Here is a 21,314-nt window from a genome sequence, read left to right as displayed (position 1 = left end):
ACCCTACCCAACAGTGGGGACGCCTTGGGTACACAGCGCGAGGGTCCCTGGGGATGCGGACGGGTTTGGTCTCCGAGCGTGGCAGGCTAAAGGATGGCTACCTCTCGCCTCAGGCGGCGGCGGGCTGAAAACCTGGCGGGGCTGGCAGCGCCGCGGGACCCCGGCGCCCTCAGGCCTGAGCCCGGAGCTGGCGCCGAGGCGACCGCGGGAGGTGGCGAGTGCTGAGGGGGAGAGGTGCGCCGGCGGAGACCCGGGCTCCAGGGGGCGGGGCTTGGGCCAAGGTCTGGCGGCCGGGCTCCTGGGGGGAAGGGGCGGGGCCTGCTGGGCGGGCTGGGGGCGGGGCGAGCGCCGGCCCGGAGAGGGCGGGGCCGCGGCGCGGGGCGGGCTCTGGCGGCCCGAGTGTCACACACGCGGCGGTTCGGGAGGTGGCGGCAGCGGTAGCGGCAGGCGCCGCCGGGACGGGCACGGGCGCGCGGGCTCGGCAGGGCGCCGGCTGCCTCCCTCCGTCGCTCGCTTTCCGGCTGTGGGGCTAGGATCGCCCCAGCGCCCTCGGAAAGGAAGAAGGGGGGCCGAGGACGCCGACAAGTTCGCTTAGCAGCCAGGATCCCGGCCAAAGCCGGAGGCTGCGCCTCCGACGGGGCAGCAGCGCGCTCCGCAGCGGAGCGCACGATAGAGCGTCCGAGGCGGGGGGCGCCCGGGCCTTTCGCTCTCGGCGGGGCCGTGGGCCGGGATCCCATGAGACGCTCCCGCGAGGGGCTCCAGATCCGAAGCCCCGGCAGCGCGCGGCGGAGGCGGAGGGCGGTGCTGCAGCTGCCGGAGCCCGGGAGCCACCGGCAGGAGGCGGCGGAGAGAACTTGAACTTGGCGTCGGGAGCAGGCGCCCCGGACGCCCCCCGCCGGGGCCGGGGCGCCGAGGGACCTGGGCGGCTGCGCTGCCCCCCGAATGGCCGCGGCCGTGGACCTGGCTCCCGTGCCGCGGCCCTAGGCGGCCTCTCGCCATGGCCAAGTGGCTGAACAAGTACTTCAGCTTGGGCAACAGCAAGACCAAGAGCCCCCCGCAGCCGCCGCGGCCCGACTACCGCGAGCAGCGGCGCCGGGGCGAGCGGCCCTCGCAGCCCCCGCAAGCCGTGCCGCAGGCCTCCGCGTCCTCCTCGGCGTCCTGCGGTCCGGCCGCCGCCTCCTGCTTCTCGGCCTTGTCGGGATCGCTGCCCGACGACAGCGGCAGCACGAGCGACCTCATCCGCGCCTACCGCGCACAGAAGGAGCGCGACTTCGAGGACCCCTACAACGGCCCCGGCTCGTCGCTGCGCAAACTGCGCGCTATGTGCCGCCTGGACTACTGCGGCGGCGGCGGCGGGGAGCCGGGCGGGGGCCAGCGCGCTTTCTCCGCCTCGTCCGCGTCGGGCGCCGCGGGCTGCTGCTGTGCCTCCTCTGGTGCGGGCGCCGCCGCGTCCTCGTCCTCGTCCTCCGGCTCCCCGCACCTCTACCGCAGCAGCAGCGAGCGGCGCCCGGCCACGCCGGCCGAGGTGCGCTACATCTCCCCCAAGCATCGCCTCATCAAGGTGGAGAGCGCCGTGGGCAGCGCCGGGGATCCCCCGGGGGGTGCCTGCTCGGGCGGCCGCACTTGGAGCCCCACCGCCTGCGGAGGCAAGAAACTGCTCAACAAGTGTGCTGCCTCGGCCGCGGAGGAGAGCGGGTCCGGCAAGAAGGAGAAGGTAAGGCGCCCCTTGGCCTCTTCCAGGGACACTGTGCCCATGGGGAAACTGAGGCACTGCCTCGGTTTCGAGTCCCCGTATCAACAACTTCTTGCTAGGACCCTGGGGTCAGGACTCCCACGTTCCTTCCTGATTCTGCCCCCCTCCACGCACTTCCCCCCCCCCCCCCCCCCGATCGTCGGCCTCCTGAAATACCCTCTTTCTCTGCTGCTCCCCAAACGTCCCCTCTCTGAGCCCACAGCCAGGTGCCCGCTTCGGAAGTTGCCTGACGAGAAAGCCCCGCCCGGCCTTGCACAAAAACGAGACACCCAGCCAGCCCTTCCCGCCCCCGGAGAAGTCAAGTCAGAGTCAGAGCTGTCACGGACTTAAAAGAGCGCTTACTCTGTCTATCTCCTCTTCCTCGACTCCCCCCAGTCTATTGATGGGAAACCGGTCGAGAGCTGGGGAGGGACTCGCCCCGAATTACACTGCATTCCCGGTGGTAGATCCGGGCCGGCTGTCTCTAAAAGTGCATATGTAAATCCCACTGAACGCCCAGCGCGGCCCCACCCCCGGAGCCAAATGCGGGCTGTCTTTTGTGCTGGAGCTGCCCCTGAAACCTAGCCAGCTTTTCCGGGAGGGGGTCCGCCCTTCGGCTCCGCTGATGGGAGACCCACCTCTCCAATCCTCACCTTCCGTCCTGACCCTACTTCTGCCCCCCTACTGTCCCAGGGGTGAGGGGGACAACTCTGTGACATCCCTCTGCCTTACATATCAGGCCATCTTGATTCCCCCTTTGAAGCAGGCCAGTTAATTACAGCCAGACTGGGCCCTCTCCTCCCCTTCACACTTTTGTGAGCCTCCCTTTCCCCATAAAATCATACTTGTTCCATCTTCTGGTGGAGGGCAGTGTTTTGATTACATCTGAGGCCGTGCCCTGCTGTGGCTGTCAGGTGGCCGTCCCTCTTGTAAACTTTTGGCCCGGCAGGGTAGGGCGAGACTGATAAAGAGTCTGAGTTCCTTTTAGGACTAGATGTCCAGCCAGGTGGGAGACAGGCTCCTACCTCCCAGCTGGTGCTTGGAAATGGATCTTTTTTGTTTTCCTGTGGGGAGGAGTAAGGGGTTACCCACCTTTACTTTTTCTGCCTGGCTTTCTCTCTCTGAGGTCCCAGGTCCCCAGAGTATCCCTTTCCCAATTGGTCTGCTGAAGACAGCATGGGCAGTCTGTGGTGGATCCCACCTCTCCCTGGGGTCAGTTTGGGACCACACCTCAGAAGCCATGGACTTTGGGCTTCCTAAGCACCCAGGATGTCTCATCTAGATGACAAGAAGCTAGTAGCCAGGTGGCCACCCAGATGCTGCTTTGGGGAAGGGGAGATTTCTCTGTGAGCCTCCGGGATCATGGGCTTGTAGTTGAACCTGTAAGGGGAACACCAAAGAGGCTCCCTACCCCCTTATGCATGGTCCAGGCTTATCTAGGTGCTGGCCTGGGAGAACCTAAAATTCCTGGGTATGGAAGGTGCCGGGAAGGCCCAGCCTAGCTATCGGGAGAGCCACAGCCAAAGGTGCTGGACTCCCTGAATCCGCCTTGTTACTCCGTGGCCACCTGCCAGGTAGGCACATCTCCTTTCTCTCCCGCTGCTGGCCATTCTGCCTGCTCACTGAAGTCTTCTTTTATGGCTTTCAAAACTTTATTGTAAGCATTTTTTCCTACTTACAATTAAGACTATGTCAAATACTGAGGAATAATGCTTTATAGCTGGAATGTCAAGTGTGTTTAAGACTTGGCTTCCTTCTGCCATCAGTTATTCCTCATGGGTCTTCTTGTGCCCTCCGTGGCTCAGTGCTGAAGCGGTCTCTGTAGTTGAATGCTGTGTCCCAGGCTGAAGTGTACATGAGGACCGCTGTGATGGGGCTTTGTGTTACCTGGGACTGAAGGGGAGGGGTGGTCTGGGAGGGCCTTTATCATGGGGGAGGGGTGTTGACCTTGGCTGCAGAGGAAAGCCTGGTGCTTCAGGGAGCTGCAGGTAAAGTTCCTGTAGCTGGGATTGAGAGATGAGAGTTTGGCAGGGCCCCAGAGGGACAGCAGGGGCGGGGTCAGGGAGGTTAAGCACAGTGAGGGCCAAGGAATGGATTAAGTGATGTGAGCAGATACAATTTTTTTGGAAAAGATCTCGGGGCTGCATTTCACCTATTGGGTTGTGACTTCGAGCCCTTTGATCTTTTGAGAAGTTGTTCCCAATCCATATGCTCAGGAATTGAGGCTACCAGATGTTTTTTTCTAATGAGGAGGAGGGGGAACAGCCAGGGAGGGTCACACTAGATAGTGGTTCTCAAATCATCACCTGGAGGGCTGGTCAAAACACAGATTGCTTGGATCCACCCCTCACAGTGACTGGTGCACCCAGCCTGGTGTGGGGCCTGAGGATGTGCATTTCTGACAAGTTCCCAGGTGATCTTTTGCTGCTGATCCTCAACCCACTTTGAGAACCACTCATGCAACCGTGGCCTCTCCTTAACCCTCCTCCCTCGGGGTCTTCTGGTCCGAGCTGTTTGGGGAATGTAGAGACTCCAGATGCCCTCTGTGTGGGGCTGCCTCCTAATCTGGGGCCAGCATCCAGCCTGGTCAGGCAGCCAGGAGGCAGCCTGGTTTTCACATTATTTTTAGCCAGACAGCTTTTGGAGGCCAGGCATGCTGTAGATCCAGCCCTGAACACCCCAGAGCCTTCCATCTGCCCCTCATCCTTGGATCCAGACACACCTACTTCTAGCACCCTGCTTAATCTCAGGCCCAGCTTCCTTTTATCAGTTGGACAAGAACCTATAGGGTTGTTGAATGCCCCCCTGTCTGCCAGGCCTGGTGTTTGTTTTTAACATTGGACCTGAGTTGAGAGTTCCTGTGTATGGCATGGAATAGAAGCTGCCAGTCCACAGATCCTCCCTTTAATGCCTCTAGTGGCACACCACTATAGTTTATTCCCCCCCCCCCCCCGCACGCCCACCTCCCTCAGTATCTGTGCCTCCCTCTGTCACAGACTTAGGCATCCTCCTATTCTCCCAGGTGAGTCCTGGGGCACACACACAGCTGGTCACCACCACCACTAGCATCATGGGCGTTTTCCCTGTTAGAATCATGAGGAAGGACTGTGTTTTCAATGTAACCAGCTTTTACCCAGCACTTCTATTGTGCTCAGAGATCTCTTGGTACCAGGGTGAGTTAGGAGGGGAGGGAAGAAAAGCTGCAGAAGATTTGTCAGTAATCTCTGGCCTACGCCGCTGGAGGAGACTGACACTGTCTTTTCATCATTTGTCTCCCAGTGTTTTTGTCTTGGGAAATTTAACAAGTCTTCACCTAGGAGGCAACTTTGAGCTGAACCTAGGGGTGGAAGTGGAATTTCATTGCAAAGAAAGGGGTGACTGCAGCCTGCAGGAGCACTAGTGTGTCAGTGCTGTGTGTGGACACGTGAATATGAAAGTGTGTCCCTATATATGTGTGTGTACATGTAAAACCTCAGTGAGGAGCTTCTTCTTGGAAACCAGAGCTTGTTTGCAGTGGGCCTCACTTGGGGAATGAAAGATGACAATATGAGAGAGGTGGGGGCCTGAGTTTGTACCCACCCCCACCCCAGGGAAGTCCTTGAAGACTGTTAAGCCAGGAATGGGATAGATTTAGGTAGAGCCATGGTTGGGGAGCATCCCAGGCTATATAAACGGCTACCACAATCTGGGGACGTTGGGGTCAGAGTTAGAGGACAATTGCAGTATAGTCCAGTGGAGAGACAGTGAGGAGCTGAGCACTTGGGAAGAGAGAACAAACCTTTAGTAGGTGGAAATATTATTCCTTCAGGTTGTCTGTATTTAAAAATGATGATAGCCCAGCTGGCATGGCTCAGTGGTTGAGCGTCGACCTATGAACCAGGAGGTCATAGTTCAATTCCCAGTCAGGACACATGCCCAGGTTGCGGGCTTGATCCCCAGTGTGGGGTGTGCAGGAGGCAGCCAATCAGTGGTTCTCATCATTGATGTTTCTATCTCTGTCTCCCTCTCCCTTCCTCTCGGATATCAATAAAAATATGTATTTTTTAAAAAGATGATAAAAGAGGCTAGTAACTTGGTAGTTCTTTTGGGCAGCCAAGCAGTTCTCATCCAGTTGTTTTCTGCTGAAGTCTTGTTTCTTTTATCATTAAGTAAATGTTTCCACCACAGCTGAAAAAGTCAAGACGCATCATGACATCAGTTTTAAATACACACTAATGCATACCGACACTTTATATTTTGTCGGCATCCACAGAGTTGAGTTAAATAACATGTTTCCTAAGGAATAAATAATATCGTGTCTAACCTTTTTTTTTTTTTCTTAAGAGAAAAAAAAGCACACATTTAGCAAACAGTTTCTGAGCAGCCTGCTAGGCAGGGGGAAGTCAGAGAAAATAAATGGTGGCTAGCCTTCAAAGACGGAAGAATCTCAGTTTGTAGTTGAAGACACTCAGTTTGCAGCTTCTCAGGGACAATATCATGACCCAAGGAATGCTAGTGTGTGCATAGGGCTAGGGAGGGCTCAACTCTGTCTGGAGAGTCAAAGAAGGCTTTCAGGAGGAGGCACCATTTGAGCTGACTGGAAGGATGAGTGGGAATTCCCCAGGCAGGGGCGTGAAGAGGAAGGCTCTCCATGCAGAAGGGATAGAACAGCTGTGCTCAGGCCTGAAGGCGTGGGAGAGAATGGCTGAAGGCTCAGCAGGGCAGAAGTGGTGGGGGGTGGCAGAGGGAGGTCGGAGCCACAAAGGGCAGAGAGTGTCTCCTGTGCCTTGCTGGGAAGTTGTGACCTGTCTTTTGGTCCTTTTCACATAAAATCATTGATGTGTGGCTTGATTGACAGCAGGGCAAACATGAGTTGTCAAGTCATTTCCAGTTGGTTAATGGTCCACAATCTCCAGTTCTAAGAAAGTAATTGACTGAAAAGGTTAGAGCCATACTTGGTAGTTGTGGTTTGGCTTGGGATACTTTCTCCTTTGAAGTCCTACCTATCCTTTAAAAGTAATGTGAGAGAAATGCCTGCATATCAAGTCCAGTTTTTCCATTGATTTCCCAGAAGAGAAATACATGCTCCATGCTTCATGCTAACCACTAATTGATCATTTATTTATGTTTTTTAAAAATTGATATCTAGAGAAAGAGAGAAACATCAATTTGTTGTTTCACTTACTTATACATTCATTGGTTGATCTTGTGTGTGCCCTGACTGGGGATCAAACCTGCAATCGTGGTGTATTAGGACGACACTCTAACTAACTGAGCTATCCAGCCAGGATTCAAATTGATCATTTAATCCTCATGATCACCCTAGAATAGATTCAGGTACTGTATCGGTTAGCTATTGCTGTATAACAAATCACCCTAAACTCAAGTGGTTTTAAATCAGGAGTTAGCAAACTTTTCATAAAGGGCCAGATAGTAAATATTAGGTTTGCAGATCAGTCTCCAATACAACTATTAAACTCTGCCATTGTAGCTTAAAAGCAGCCAGGGATAGGATATAAATGAAAGGGCATAGCTGTGTTCCAATAAAACTTTATTTACAAAAACAGGCAGCTGACCTGTAGTCTGTAGTTTCCAACCCCTGCTTTCAACTATAATAAGGACATGTCAACTGAGTAGTTTCTGGTCTTAGCTAGGCTCACTCAGGCATCCGTGGTCAGTGTGGGGTGGGTGTGCAGCCCTGCTGATCCTAGCTGGGCTCTCTTCCATGTTTGGGGTTCAGATGGTTTAGGATGGCCTTGGCTGCGACAGTGATGTGATCTCTGTTCCATGTGGTCTCTCATCCTCCAGCAGGCTAGCCTTGTTCATATGATGGTGGTTCCAAGAAAGAACAGAAGCCCATAAGGTTTCTTGAGGTTGGAAATTGGCACACTTTCCCTTTTGCATTCTGTTGACCAAAGCAAGTCACAGAGCCAGGATTTGAGGAGAGAGGAGGAGCTGCAAAATCCAAGGCAAAAGGCAGGGATATAGGCAGGCCATCAATCAGGGCCTTCGACGCCCTCCATCTACCACAGGTAGTATTACCCCTATTCTATGGATAAAGAAACTGAGGCTTAGAGGTTAATGACTTAGCTTATGTCACACAGCTACCAAGTGACAGAGCCAGGATCACACCTGTGCAGTCTGAATTCAAAGCCTACATGCTTTTTATGAATTTGTTCCACTAGTTTCCACAATTTAAGTAGAGAAAGTAAGTCTGATACTTAATGAAATGTGTTATGTGTCTTTTCCTTCCTTTACTTAATGCTCCTAGTCTTGTTCCCCTTGCCCTAATTCCTGTCCCTCTCAGACTGGTCTTTGGTGGTCCCCAGAAGAGGCCCCAGAGTTGGCTTTTCTCTCTTCCCCCACCCACATCTGCCTCTGAATTCCATAAATGAGATGCTAATGCAGCACTTGACTTATTTTTTAATAGAGATTTTTTTTAGAAGTTTTTTCTTTCTTTCTTTTATTTTATTGATTTTTTACAGAGAGGAAGGGAGAGGAATAGAGAGTTAGAAACATCGATGAGAGAGAAACATCGATCAGCTGCCTCCTGCACACCCCCTACTGGGGATGTGCCCGCAATCAAGGTACATGCCCTTGACCGGAATCGAACCTGGGACCTTTCAGTCCTCAGGCCGACGCTCTATCCACTGAGCCAAAACGGTTTTGGCTTGACTTATTTTTTTATTTACTTATTTAGTTAGGTTTTTATAAAGTGAGTAGTGTTTGATAAATAATTTTTATTGATTTTTAGAGAGGAAGGGAGAGGGAAACATCAATTTGAGAGTGAAACATCAATTGGCTGCCTCCTGCACGCCCCCTCCTTGGGATAGAGCCTGAAACCCAGGGATTTGCCCCGATTGGGAATCGAACCAGCAACCTTTCCGGGCACTGGACTACGCCCAACCAACTGAGCCATGGCCAGGGCCACTTGACTTATTTTATAGAGAAATTCTGCGCAGAGTTGGTACTTCCCAAACTACAGGTGCACAAAACGTCTTGTAACAGTCATGTCTCCTCATTGCAACACTAAGTGTTCCCTCCCCAAGGATTGGCGAGGCTGTCTGTGCTGTTCTAAGACAAAAATTAGTGGTACCTTGGCCCTTCCTTATCAACAAGAAACCTAAATTTCCTTAAAGGAGATCAGGTGACTGTCCTCTAATCTGACAATCTCAGAACATGACTGATATCCGAGGACTTAACCCTTAAGGCCTGCCCTGTCTTCTCCCTGCCCCTAAAGCATTTCTGACCCATAAAATAGGAGTTAAACAGCAAATCTGAAACAGGTGTGGCTTCCTTCCTCTGGTCATTTAGCAAAACTGAACTTGCCTGCGGTCAAGAGCTCCCCCCGCAGCCCGCCGCCTCCCCTCGCCCCCCCCCCCACCCCACCACCACAGTTTCATGTCTTGTGCTGAGATAGCCAAGAGGTAATGGGGGAGGGGAGAGGGGGGAAGGGGTAGGTCAGGCTTGGCCATGGAAAATAAATTGGAATTGGTGGCTTTGAAGCAGAGAGCTAGACCCTGGCCTTCTGAGGTTGAGTGGAGGTGGTGATGGGTTTCTTGCAGGTTGGGGGCAGAGGCTGCGGTGGTGTCTGCCACTCTGACTTCATAACTTTTGTTTGGCCTGTGTTGACTGAGGAATTGCCATAAGCAGGCCACTATCAGGAGCTGTGTGAATACAAGGATGAGCCAGGAGATAGATGGTACCTGACCATAAGGAGCTTAACTTTTTTTTTTTTAATATATATATTATTGTTTTTTTTACAGAGAGGAAGGGAGAGGGATAGAGAGCTAGAAACATCGATGAGAGAGAAACATCGATCAGCTGCCTCCTGCACACCCCTCTATCGGGGATGTGCCCGCAACCAATGTACATGCCTTGACTGGAATCGAACCTGGGACCTTTCAGTCCGCAGGCCGACGCTCTATCCACTGAGCCAAACCGGTTTCGGCAAGGAGCTTAACTTCTGATGAGGATACAGGAAGCAAGGTTAGAACACAGATCTGTATGGCAGGATTTAGCAATAAAGTAGTGTGTGTAGGTGAACTCAGAGCCATCCTGGCACAGAGTCTGTTCTGGGCTGAGCCTTGAGTCCATGGAGCTAAAGGAGAAGTAGGGTGAGGGAGGTAGGGAAGGCTTTTTGGAGAAAGCATTTGAGTAAAAAAAAAAAAAAAAAAAAAGAGTAGTCACTTGAATTGAGGGAGCTTTCCACAGTAGTAATATTAGCCAGTACTTCCATGACACCTACTCCGAGTGAGGCACTGTTCTACATGCTTTCTGTGCATTAACTCTTTTACCCTTTAATGTCCTTTAAAGTTGGTGCTACTGTCATTCCCATTGTACATATGAGAAAACTGCAGCACAGAGGAGTTATGTAAATTGTGTAAAGTCACACTGCCAGTAAGTGGCAGAGATGAGATTTGAACCCAGAATCTTTGTTTATTTGTGTGTTGTGTGTTTTTTATCCTCACCCAAGGATATTTTTTTCCATTGATATATATATATATATTTAGAGAAAGTAGAGGAGAAGGAGAGAGAGAGGAGAGACATTGATTGGTTGCCTCCTGTTCTAGCCTGCAACCGAGGTACGTGCCCTTCACCGGGAATCAAACCTGAGACCCTTCAGTCCGAGAGCCGATAGAGCCTGTGCTTTAACCACTGAGCAAAAAACCGGCCAGGGCCGGAATCTTTTTTAACCATTATGCCACTCCACCTCAGGCTGCACAATTTCATGCCTTATTTGTGGCAGATAAAAAAAAATCTTCTCTGTTAATACTTTAGGAGTGACTGATTCCTACATTTATGTGAGTATTCCACAGCTTAAAAGACACTTTCACACCTATAATTAATTTCTCAGAGTCACTCTGTGCTGTAACCCGCCTCCCCTCCCCATGTTACAGATGGAGAAACTGAGGCTCCGGGGAGACGTGGTGCCTGCCCTGCGCCACAGCAGGTACTGGCCAAGTCCTTGTGCCAGACCAGGGTGATGTGGAGGTGACTTGGCCATAGCTCCAGTCCACAGGAAGGGTGACAGCCTGATTGATTTCCGGTTCTTTCCTTGTTTTCATTCTGAAAAGCTTTGCTGAGGCCATTAAGGAGGATCGACAGAGGACCTTGCTTCCCCAATGGAATTTTCCTTCTCTTCCTGTTTGGTATTTTCCAGTAATATTTCTATTACTGTTTCACTTTCAGAGGCACTAGCTTCCTGAGAGTTTGCGCTTTCTCAACTGCTGAGCCAGGAAGAATTGAGTTTTCCTTTAAATCATTCAGCTCCTTTCCATTTTCTCCATAGGGAGGTCTCTCTGGATTTCCCATTATGCTGTAGAGGAAGGATCTTGGAGGTGGGTCCAAGGGATGGAGAGAGAATTAGTCAGGGCCCTGGGGAATGACTCAGGCCCCGGTTTTCCAAGCAGTACTTAAGAGTAATGGTCAGAAAGGGGCTTCCTGAGGGCAGAGTGACTTGACAGGTGGGTAGGGGGTGGAGACCACTGGCCCACTGCTGGTCCTTCACTTACAGGCTGGACCCCGTGTTCTCAGCTGGGCCACGAGAATCCAACTCCTTTCTCCTCATTCATTAATTCATTTATTCATTCATTCAACAGACATTGTTGAGTGCCTGCTATGTGCTGGATATTATTCTATTTAGGTTCTGGGGATACAGCGGTGAATAAAGCATAAAACTGTGCTCCCCTGAGTTTGCCCTATCAGGGGGAGTCAAGCAAATACTGTATGTCAGGTAGAGAGTGTGGAAAAAAGTAAAGCAGGATATAGAAGCTAGGGTGGGCCAGCGTTTGGGGTGGGGTGCTGTTTTAGATGGGTGCTCAGAGAGGGCTTTGCTGAAGGATGTGGTAGCATGATTCATGGCTCTCCCAGAAAAGAGCATTCCAGGGAGAGGGACTGGTCAGGGCAAAAGCCCGAGGCAGGAGCATGCCTGGGTCCTTCAGGGAGGTCAGCATGACTGAGGGGAGCAAGAGGGGAAGAGAAGGCAGATGAGGTCTGAGGTGGGCTGGGCAGGCCAAGCGTGCCTAGCCTTTGGAAGCACTGAAATAAATGGTCTCTCACTTTAACTCCGGGTGAGATGAGACGGCATGGAGGATTCTGAGCAGTGGAATGACGTGAACCGACTTGGGTTTTGAGAGGGTGGCTCTGGCTGCCTGGTGGAGAAAAGACTGGAGGGGACAAGCCTGGAGACCGGCTAGGGGACCTGCAGCCACTGGAACTGGGACACTAGTGGTGGGTAGCGAGGAGACCAGGTTCAGGACATGTCATGAAGGTAGAGCTGCGGGATTTCCTGGCAGATGACATCTAAGTATGAGAGGGGGAAGAGTCAAGGATGACTCCAAGGTTTTGGCCTGAACAACCTATTAGCTGTGATGAGGAAGAAGCTGGAGGAGCACAGTTCTGCCAATGGAATTGATCCATCCACTGGGGCTGGGAGCAAGCCATGCTCTGCCTTCTAAGGTGTGTGTGTGGGAGGGAGGGGGGGGGCGGCGGGGGGAGGTTCCTGAGAACCCAGAGAAGGCATGGGTGGCCTTCGTCTTTCATCTGGAGCTGGGGGAAATAAGCCACCAGGAAAAAGAGACCAGATGGGAGGTGGGTGCAGAGGAAAGTGGGTATGGGACATCCCAGACAGAAAGGATCCTATTCCCAGCGACTGAGATCGGAAGGGGAGTGCTGCTGCCTATGGAGGTGTGGCCAGAACCTGGGGTGTAACTGCTGGTGATAGAGGATGGGGTGGGGGGTGGGGGAGTTTGGAGTGAAGGGCCTCCCCTGCCACTGGTCTGAAATTACCCCAGTTCTCCAAATTCAAAAGAGGTTACCTGCGGAGTTGCGTGCTGTGTTGTGTGCCTGGGCAAAAATGAGTGCCAGGTTGTCTCTAGGGACAGGGGTAGGGCCTGCCTGTTCTGCTAAGCAGGGCATTTCATTGCTGAGCACTTGTGATTGTTGGGAAAGTTCTCCCTTATATGGGGCTCACTGGAACTTGGGCTAGGGGTGTGTGTGTGTGTGTGTGTGTGTGTGTGTGTGTGTGTGTAGGGAGTGGGGGGGTGGAGTCACACAGAAGTAGGAGGAATGGAACTTTCCTGGTTTCTCCAGGCTCTGGCTAAATTTTAGAAACAAAATGACCAGAAAGTTACAGTGAAGCTTCACTGTCTTTTTGGATGGGCACTCCCAGAAAGCCAGACAGCCCCGTAATCCCTCCGGTGCATTCCAAAGCCACACATGTGATCTGGGGCCAGCCCGGCATCTGTGGAATGGTGCAGCCCCTACCTGCCCTTCCGTGGGGGCAGTTGTGAGTTGGCAGTTCCTCAGAACTGCGAGCTTGGATTTTTCAGTGTATTTCAATGTATCTCTATGTGTTCACTTTTTTCCTTCCCCTTTTAACAAAACTAAGACAAGTTTGGTATAGAAAATGCAGATAACCAAAAAGTAAGATAGAAACAAAGTCTAATTCTGTAATTCAAAGAAACTACAGTTTCACTGTCCACCTAGCCTTTTTTTTTCTATGCTTATATCATACATTTTCCTCCACAGGTCTCATCAGCTAGTTGTATCTGTTTCTTTTCTCTTTGCTTAGAGACATGGGAAGATGTCTATATTTTCTTAAACATTCAACAACTGTAATTTAATGGCTGTATAGCGTTCAGTTTGCATTTAGATTCTCCCTAGTTTTCTCTAATTGAACAGTGCTGTGATAAACATCTTTGTAACTTAATTCTTTGCCTAAGTCTGTGATGATTTCCCTCGGATTGGTTCCCAGAAGGAGAACTGCTGGGTAAGAAGGTAAAAATTTTGATTCATGCTTTCAAATTGTATTCTAGAAAGACTTTACAAGTTTATGCCTGTTACTCTAGTGCAATTTAGTTTAACTTGCAAATTCTTGGGTTACTGGTGTCTATGTGCTTAACCATTTGTGTTTCTTTCCTAAAATTGTGTACTTTATCTTCCATCCATCTTCTATCCAACTGTGGGGCTTATCTTTTTGTTAATTTGTAAGAGCTCTTTGCGGATTAAGGATGGCTGCCCATTGCCTGCCATTTGGATTCTAGAAGATTTAATATCTGGAGTTCGATTTCAGGGTATGACATAGGATTTTAATTTTATTTTTCTGGATGACCATCTTTCTGGACATCCTCTCCTTATTACTTGTTCTATGACCTGTCTGTATTTCTTCAGGTGCCTTTTTAGACTTAAATACTTTGACTTGGTCTCACCCTGACTGCTTTTAGGTCTCATCAGCTATTATGATAATGATGATTTCGTCTTTTCTTTATAAAATGAAACCTTCCGTCTGCAGATATCCATGAGCTTATTACACATTCAACATCGGACACCTGAGGGAAGTAACTGGGTATTAGCCCTCATCTCTGGGTGCCAGGCCTGACACTGTGGGAGGGATGAGGCTGGGAAAGCCTCTACTCACCTCTGGTGGGGTTGGCTTCCACCTCCCAGACCGGGGAAGGGGAGCAGCTGTCGAGGTCCATTTAGGGCAGACCACTAACTGGGGTCTACCCCGCCTGTGTGGCCTTACCTGGGTGTGTCTGTTTTAGCTTTCACTCCATGACTTCGTGGAGAAAGGGATGCAACATTTAGTCATCCATCCAGCAAACAGTTTTTAGATACCTACCACGTTCCCACACTGGGCGAGTCCTGAGGATGAGTAAGCCCCTGCGCTCTAACTCAGCGCTCAGGGTGGGGGATATTGGAAAGATCTGAGAATACAGTCCATCCTCACTTAACGTTGACTTTCAGCGAAATGATGTATGACAAAACCAATTTTACCATAAGCGAACTGATTAAAAACAAGAGTTCAATTCCTATGGCATCTCATCAACCTTTAACAAAATGACATTATTTAAGGATCTGCTATATCTCTAACACCAGATAGGAGCTCAACACCAAGATAGACAGGTAAATGACTCTGAGTGGAGAAGCATTGGAGCCTGAGGTGGGCGTAGACAGCAGTGAGCAGACTGTGGGTGGGACAGAAGTTCAGTGAGCAGACTGTGGGTGGGACAGAAGTTCAGACCTGAAGGATGAGTAAGACTTGAAGGTGTGGCTTGTGGGGACTACTAGCATATTATTTTGGTCACTTACATTTTTTTTCACACCCACCAAAGTCCAATTCAAGTGATGTGAATTCACAGAGTTCTTCCCTCCTAACCTTTTTTATCCCCCTCAATCCACGTGCCCTGTCTCTTTAATTAATGAGAGACCTTTTCTGAACTCCTGTTGTGTTTTCCTCTTTTTCTGGCCTAGACCAGTGTCAGGATAATCCATTCTGCAGTATCCACTGTGAGGTTCGTGACATTAATGAATTGGTGGTGTTGGAACAGATTAAGTCCAGGAGTGCTCAGGGGGAATAAATCAAGAAAAAAAAATGCAGATTTTTGAATAGTTGTGAACATTTCTATGGTTCAGAGAGACTAAGGGTGTCTACATAATTCACTATACTGTATGTCACACCATGTCATTGAGTCCTAGACTAGCCCTGGCATCTAGAAAGAGCTTTTTGAATGTTTTCATATTCTTTTGGCTCTGAATATTAACTCACGGAACCCATAACACTCCCTAGGATATGTATTCTATTAAGAGTCCCATTTTACAGATGGGGAAGCTGAGGCAAATACGTCTTTTGTTTGTTTAGTATCTTATTGTAGGTGATAAAGCCAGTAATGGGTAGAGTTGCAGAGAAGGGTGGTCGAGACCAGGCAGCCAGTCTGGCTTCTGTCTACCTTTAAACTTTGTGCTATACAGCGATTGGGAACAGTGACAGAGGTCAGTTCTGTATCACCTGGTACTCCCAAAATCATGAGGCCAGAGCCATTTAAAAACAATAGTTCTCTGTTGAGAAAGCATCTGAGCCAGACACTTTTCATATTTGTTTCCAGGAGGATAATGCTGCCAAAGGAGTATCAGGAAGGCTTCATGGAGGAGGTGGTACGGGAACTGGGCCTTCATGGATAGGGAAGATTTGGATATTTAGAGATTGGTGGCTGTGAAGAGGGCATCCCAGGAAGGGACCCTGTGAATGGTCCCAAGTGACCTAAAAAGGGGCTATGAAAAGATAACAGGAAGAGATTATGGAATGGGAGATAAAGCAAGGTGTCTGAAGGCCAGAAGGACCAGGCCACAGAGTGTGGTCTTTTCTGTGGATAATGAAAGATGGTAGAACAAGGGTGTACAGGGCCGGATCTTTGCTTTAGGAAAACCCGTCTGTTTGCAGCTTAAGAGAATGGGTTAGAGATGGTGGAGAGGGGTGGCCTAAGCTGGGCGTGGAGGGAGGACCCCAGTTAGAATAGCAAATGCTTTAGGCAGAGACAGCAGGGGCCTGGCCCTAGTCTGCACCCTTAAGCAGTGAAATACTGCCACTGACTGCTCAGGCGGCTCTCAGATGGCACTGGTCAATGGAGGAAAATTGATCAAGTACCTGTCAAGGGGATAGATTTTTCTGCATGGCTGTTGTCAATAGCCTGAGATGCCCTCATTGGGAGTTGGTAAGTTATCCAGTCCACCAGAGTATTTGTCCACATCTGTCAGTCAAGTGGATAGTGAGCCAGGGGTCCCGGGCCTGGGTCTGGAATGGAGATAGTTTCCACCTGTGGTCCTTGTTGGAAAGCTGCAGCAACACAGAGCAAGAAAGGGCAAAGCCACCAAGCAGCTCATCAGTGAGGAGAGCTGCGTGCGAGGAAGGCGATGGGGGAGCTGGCAGTGTTTGTTCTGGGGGCCAGCAGAGCTAGTCACCTGACCTTGAGACCAAGCTCAGCCCTCCCATCTGATGGCTACACCTCACGGAGTTGGAGGCATTCCAGGATGTCCAGGTAGGTAGATGTCCACAGAGGAGAAGGAAGCTACAGCAAAGCTGCTGCTGGTGGGGCTGGAGCCTTTAGAAGGGAACAGAGAAGGGAGAAGGGAGCCCTGTGGCTGCTGCTGGGATGCTGACCTTTAGAGGACGTCCTACAAGGCACAAGGTCTGTAGGAAGCAATAAGTGCTCAGGAGCCTTCAGGTCCCCAGAGGGGAAGAAACATTAGCCTTGATGAAGAGATGTTTGCTGGGCTCAGTGAAAGGGCCCCCTGAGGATCCTTGGCCAATTTCTTCTGCATTCACTGCTGAATCAGACAGGCCCCTCTGGCCATCGGAACGCATTCCAAGTCCAGAAGAGACGCTTTGTAAATAAAGATTGAGGAATAATGTGCCATCAGTCCAGCTCGGGGGCTCTTGCCTCACACTTGGGACACACGCTTGGGGAAATTCAGCTGTCATCCAGTTCCTGCTTGCTCAGGATTTGTCTGAAAGCCATCTCTGGTGTGACTGCAAAGTGACAAAATGCGGGGCATTGTGCCGTCGCTTCCCAGTCACCTACAGGACAGCCGAGAACACGGGTAAGGCCTGATTTCACAGGCCTTAGCCTGAATGTTGTCAAAGTGCAGACACCAGTTCTGGCATGCTTCTGGGCTCTTGCCTTCCTTCCCCCTGTCCCACCCCTCTTTGATTTTTGTCTGCATCCATGATTCTGGTTCTTTATCACCTGCAGGCTGGGGCAGAAGTGGGCCTGGCTTTGTAAAACCAGAAGAAATGTTTCTATCCAGGCAAACCCTTTGTTTTAAGGAGTCTTTAAAGATGATTAGACATGAAACCACCAGAGGAAGCAGAAATTGCTGGTAGTGACAGCTCACAGAGGGGTGCTGATGAAACAGTTTGGAAGTACAGTGGGTGGGGGTAGGGCACAATTTTTACTTTCTTTTTGGTACCATTCAATTTCTTTTCCCCTAAATTAGAAATGCCTTTTTTATACCGGTCTTTTCCTTTGGGGAATGGTTATCTCAGAAAATATCACGCTGCTTTGCTTTTTTATGGTTTCTTCTGGTTTTACCTATTTCTCTACAACCCAGCAAGTGATTCAGAGTATTGGATTCATTAAAGTTCAGCGGCTTGTAGTTCTGTTGTGCCCAAACATTTCTTACTCTGAAAGTAAATTTCAGTTGTACACTTCCAGAGAGTCAATTTATCTTGGACATTTCTGATGGCCATCGTATAGTTATGAATGTAAAAGGGACTTCAGATTCATGAAGGGTACCAAAACAAACAAGTTCGTGTGTTCTTATCTTAATCAAACTTTTCTTTAAAAAATTTCATAATGGGAAATCAGGGCTTCCCTTGTAGGAAGAGGCCTGGCTTCCTTGGAAGATCTATATATTTGAATTTCAAAGGCTGGTTTGAATGTGAAATCCAAGGTCATCCTGTATTCACAGTATAAAAATCAAAGACAAGTGAGTTAGATTGTCTATTATAAAGTCTATTCCTGTAGCTATTCAGGGCATGACCTTTTCTACACCTTTGTTCAGTGGTAAAAGAACTTTCCCCATTGCTGGATAACAGAAAGACCACTGGAGTCCTTTTGCTGAAGGATGTGGCTTTTCCCTGCATTGGTCTACAGTTGGATGGTCAAAACCTTGGCAAGCGTATAACAATGTACCCAGAATCACAAGGTATGACTTGGGGATTTGTAGCAAGCTGGGTGTTGTAGATCATCCTGTACTCGATTTTAAAATACCTCCACAGTCTCTGCTCAAATTTTGGCCTGGGGGCCTGTGAGAGGCAGTCTGGGGCATTAAGACTTGGTCTAGATTCAAGTTCTGTGACCTTGGGCAAGTCATTTGACCTCTCTGGGCCCTTTTCCCATGTTTACAATGATGTTCATTGTAGCTGACCTGTCATGAGGTCACCTGATAAGGCCACTGTGAAAGGACTTTATAAATCATGAATTTGCCTTAAAAAATGTAGACTTGGTTCCAGGTCAGAAAGGGTGACAGGAAACAGTGAGTGGGCACGCGGAGAAACTTAAAAGTTGCTGCTCTGTGACCAGTGATTCCCCTCCTAGGAATTTATCTTTAAGGATAGCGGGAAGAGAGTCACCGTGATTTCATTACCAGTAACCCACAGCACTGGAGAAACAAAACTGGAAATCACCTAAATATTCAGCCGTGGGAAATGGCTGTGTGGCCCTTCGCAGAGTGAAAGGCAAGCGGCCTCCCAAAGCTGAGTTGAGTAACTTGGTGCAGAATAGTCAAGAGGAAGGAGGCTTACTACACAATTCTTTTTAAAAAATAAGATATAAAAAAACTGAATATTCATATTCTCCCCTATCCTATGTCCATGTCTCCTTATATTATGTTTAAAAAAAGGCTAGAAGTAAATGGATCCCATGTGAACAGTGGTTGTCCCTGGAAAGTTGGATATTTTTTTCAGTTTTTAAAAACATTCTTTAATCACAAAAGTGTATTTAAAATTTTTTTTTATTTTTATTTCAGCAAACTAGTGACAAACCGAGCGCAAAGGGGAATGAGAAGGTGAGCCAGGGCAGGCTCTCTGCCTCCCAGCCGAGCTGGAACTTCAAAGCCAGGGCTGAGGGAGTGTCTCATTGTGTTGGAATGTGGGCAGTGAGGATAGCAGGACGTGGTGACAAGCCCTTTGTTACACAAGCTCACCAGGCTTGCGCGTTGGTGCCAGTGCTGGCCCTGGGTACTTGATCAGGACATCATCTGTCTGTGTCACAGCCTTAGCTTGGGCAGGGACCTGTTATCGGAACTTCACAGTCAGGCACAGGAAGCTGCAACGCACACCCTCTCTTGCTAAACTCCCACTGGCATGTTGCTGGGCTATTCCATGAAAGGAGAATGGCCAGGGTGGAGGGATTTACTGGCCTTATTTGCAGGAAGGTGTGGGGATTTTCCTGGCCCCTTTGGAAGAAATCTATTGGGGCTGCCTCCAAAAGCCAGATCAACTTGCTTTTCATCTGCTTCTGTTTCTGAGTTCTCATTGGTCTGTGCTGTGTTTACAACTGTCCTGCTAACGCAGTTTAGCTGGGAGAGGGGACTGTTCCCTCCTTGGCTGGGGATGTTGCTGCTCCAGAGGCAGCTTGCAGTTGTTCCCCTCTGTTAACTTCACTGTGGGAGGCAGGCAGAACGTGCCTTGCATAAGACAGGTGCCCAGTGAAGCCTTGCCGTCTTAAGAAGAGTTCCTGTACGGAAGGGTGTGTATGTATCCATGCACGCATGGGTAACGATAGTGGAATATCGTTATTAGAAAATAGCTCACCCTCATGCCTGAGATTATGAGCTACTTTTTATTGAGCACCCATTGTATGCTATACTTTAGGTACAATTCACTGTAATCTTCTCAGGAACTCCAAAAAAAAAAAAAAGATGTATTACATTTTTTTTTTTAATATATTTTATTGATTTTTTAGAGAGGAAGGGAGAGGGATAGAGAGTTAGAAACATCTATGAGAGAGAAACATCGATCAACTGCCTCCTGCACACCTCCCACTGGGGATGTGCCCATAATCAAGGTACGTGCCCCCTACTGGAATCGAACCCAGGACCCTTCAGTCCGCAGGCCGACGCTCTATCCAATGAGCCAAACCGGTTTCGGTGATTACTTATTTTTAATATAAAGAAACAGACTCAGGTCAGGAGACATGGCCATAGCCTGTCAAACCTCCATGTTTTTTGACATCCCCATCCTTTTGGATGCCAGGGACTCAGTTCCTTTAAAGCATTTTTATTTTGTTAATATTCACCCAATTGGTTGCCTCACGCATGCACCTGACCAGGGCCAGGGATCGAGCCTGCAACCAAGGTATATGCCCTTGACCAGTCGATCCCAGGACCCTTCCGTCCCCAATCTCCCACCCTTTCTTCCTTTCTCCATGTGCATGTGTCCATACGTCTGTGGCAGGAGTGGTCACACATGTTACAGCTCCTGTCCCTGCTGGGCTCCTGGAGAGCTGCAGGAGAGCCCCTCACACAGAGCCTGACGCAGGCTCTGTCCACTGAGCCAATCAGCTAGGGCTGAGAGCACTTTTGATTTACCTCCGCAGCTTCTAGCTCAGAACCTGGAACTCTGTAGTCACTCTGGGTAACTTGAACCTTGAGGTGACATGGCTTGGATGATTTTGGACAAGTCCCATCTCCTCTCTGGGCTACAGTGTCTCCATTTGTAAAATGGCCAAGGGTTCTTCTTTGTCACCAGGACCTGACTTTTCCAAAGACTTCCCAGGACAGCCAGCCCCTAATAGCCAACCCAAGATCACAGGTTCCTGTGGAATGTGGTTGGTCTTGTAAGAGGTGGTCACAAGCGACTGAGGTGTTGTTGTTTTTCACTATCATACCGAGACTTAAACATCAGATGACTGTTGTCCCCTATTAATGAGACACAAGAAATAAAGTTGCGCAAGTTTATAACGAAACCACATTTCTCACTGCAATTTCAATTCATCCAGTGTTTAAGGCACGCGTCCTGCCCCTGGCAAGCTTGCATGTTTCATTCCTTGGCATGGTTACCCACCTTTTCACCTGCATTGGGTTGGAAAAACTTGAGGCAGTTTCCAGAAATTAAATCCACTCTGGAAGATGGAGGATTTACTACCCCAAGATGTGCAAAGAAGTGCATCGTGGGGGCCCTACTCAGAGAGGAAGGCAGAGGGGCTTTGGGAATAAGTAGGTTGCCTCCCAGGGTAGCCACTTGTTCGAGTGTATGAGTTCCCATGTGTCTTAACACAGGGGTCAGTGAACTTTCTGTAAAGGCCAGATGACAAGTATT

At 49.8% G+C, this 21,314-nt stretch overlaps 1 protein-coding gene across 1 annotated transcript in view; it reads left to right on the top strand.

Moving 5' to 3' along the window:
* Positions 1-422: 422 nt before the first annotated feature.
* The window catches only part of SHB (SH2 domain containing adaptor protein B), a 125,660-nt gene continuing 104,768 nt past the window's right edge, over positions 423-21,314 (top strand). The window contains exon 1 of the mRNA XM_008141883.3: positions 423-1,714. Coding sequence (XP_008140105.2) covers positions 998-1,714 — 717 coding nt within the window. The 5' untranslated portion in view covers positions 423-997. The remainder of the gene's footprint in view (positions 1,715-21,314) is intronic.

This window comes from Eptesicus fuscus, chromosome 15 (assembly GCF_027574615.1).
Source record: "Eptesicus fuscus isolate TK198812 chromosome 15, DD_ASM_mEF_20220401, whole genome shotgun sequence".
In the NCBI taxonomy this organism is placed as follows: domain Eukaryota; kingdom Metazoa; phylum Chordata; class Mammalia; order Chiroptera; family Vespertilionidae; genus Eptesicus; species Eptesicus fuscus.
Note: the sequence above shows the minus strand (reverse complement) of the source record. Positions and strands in the feature narration are given on the sequence as shown.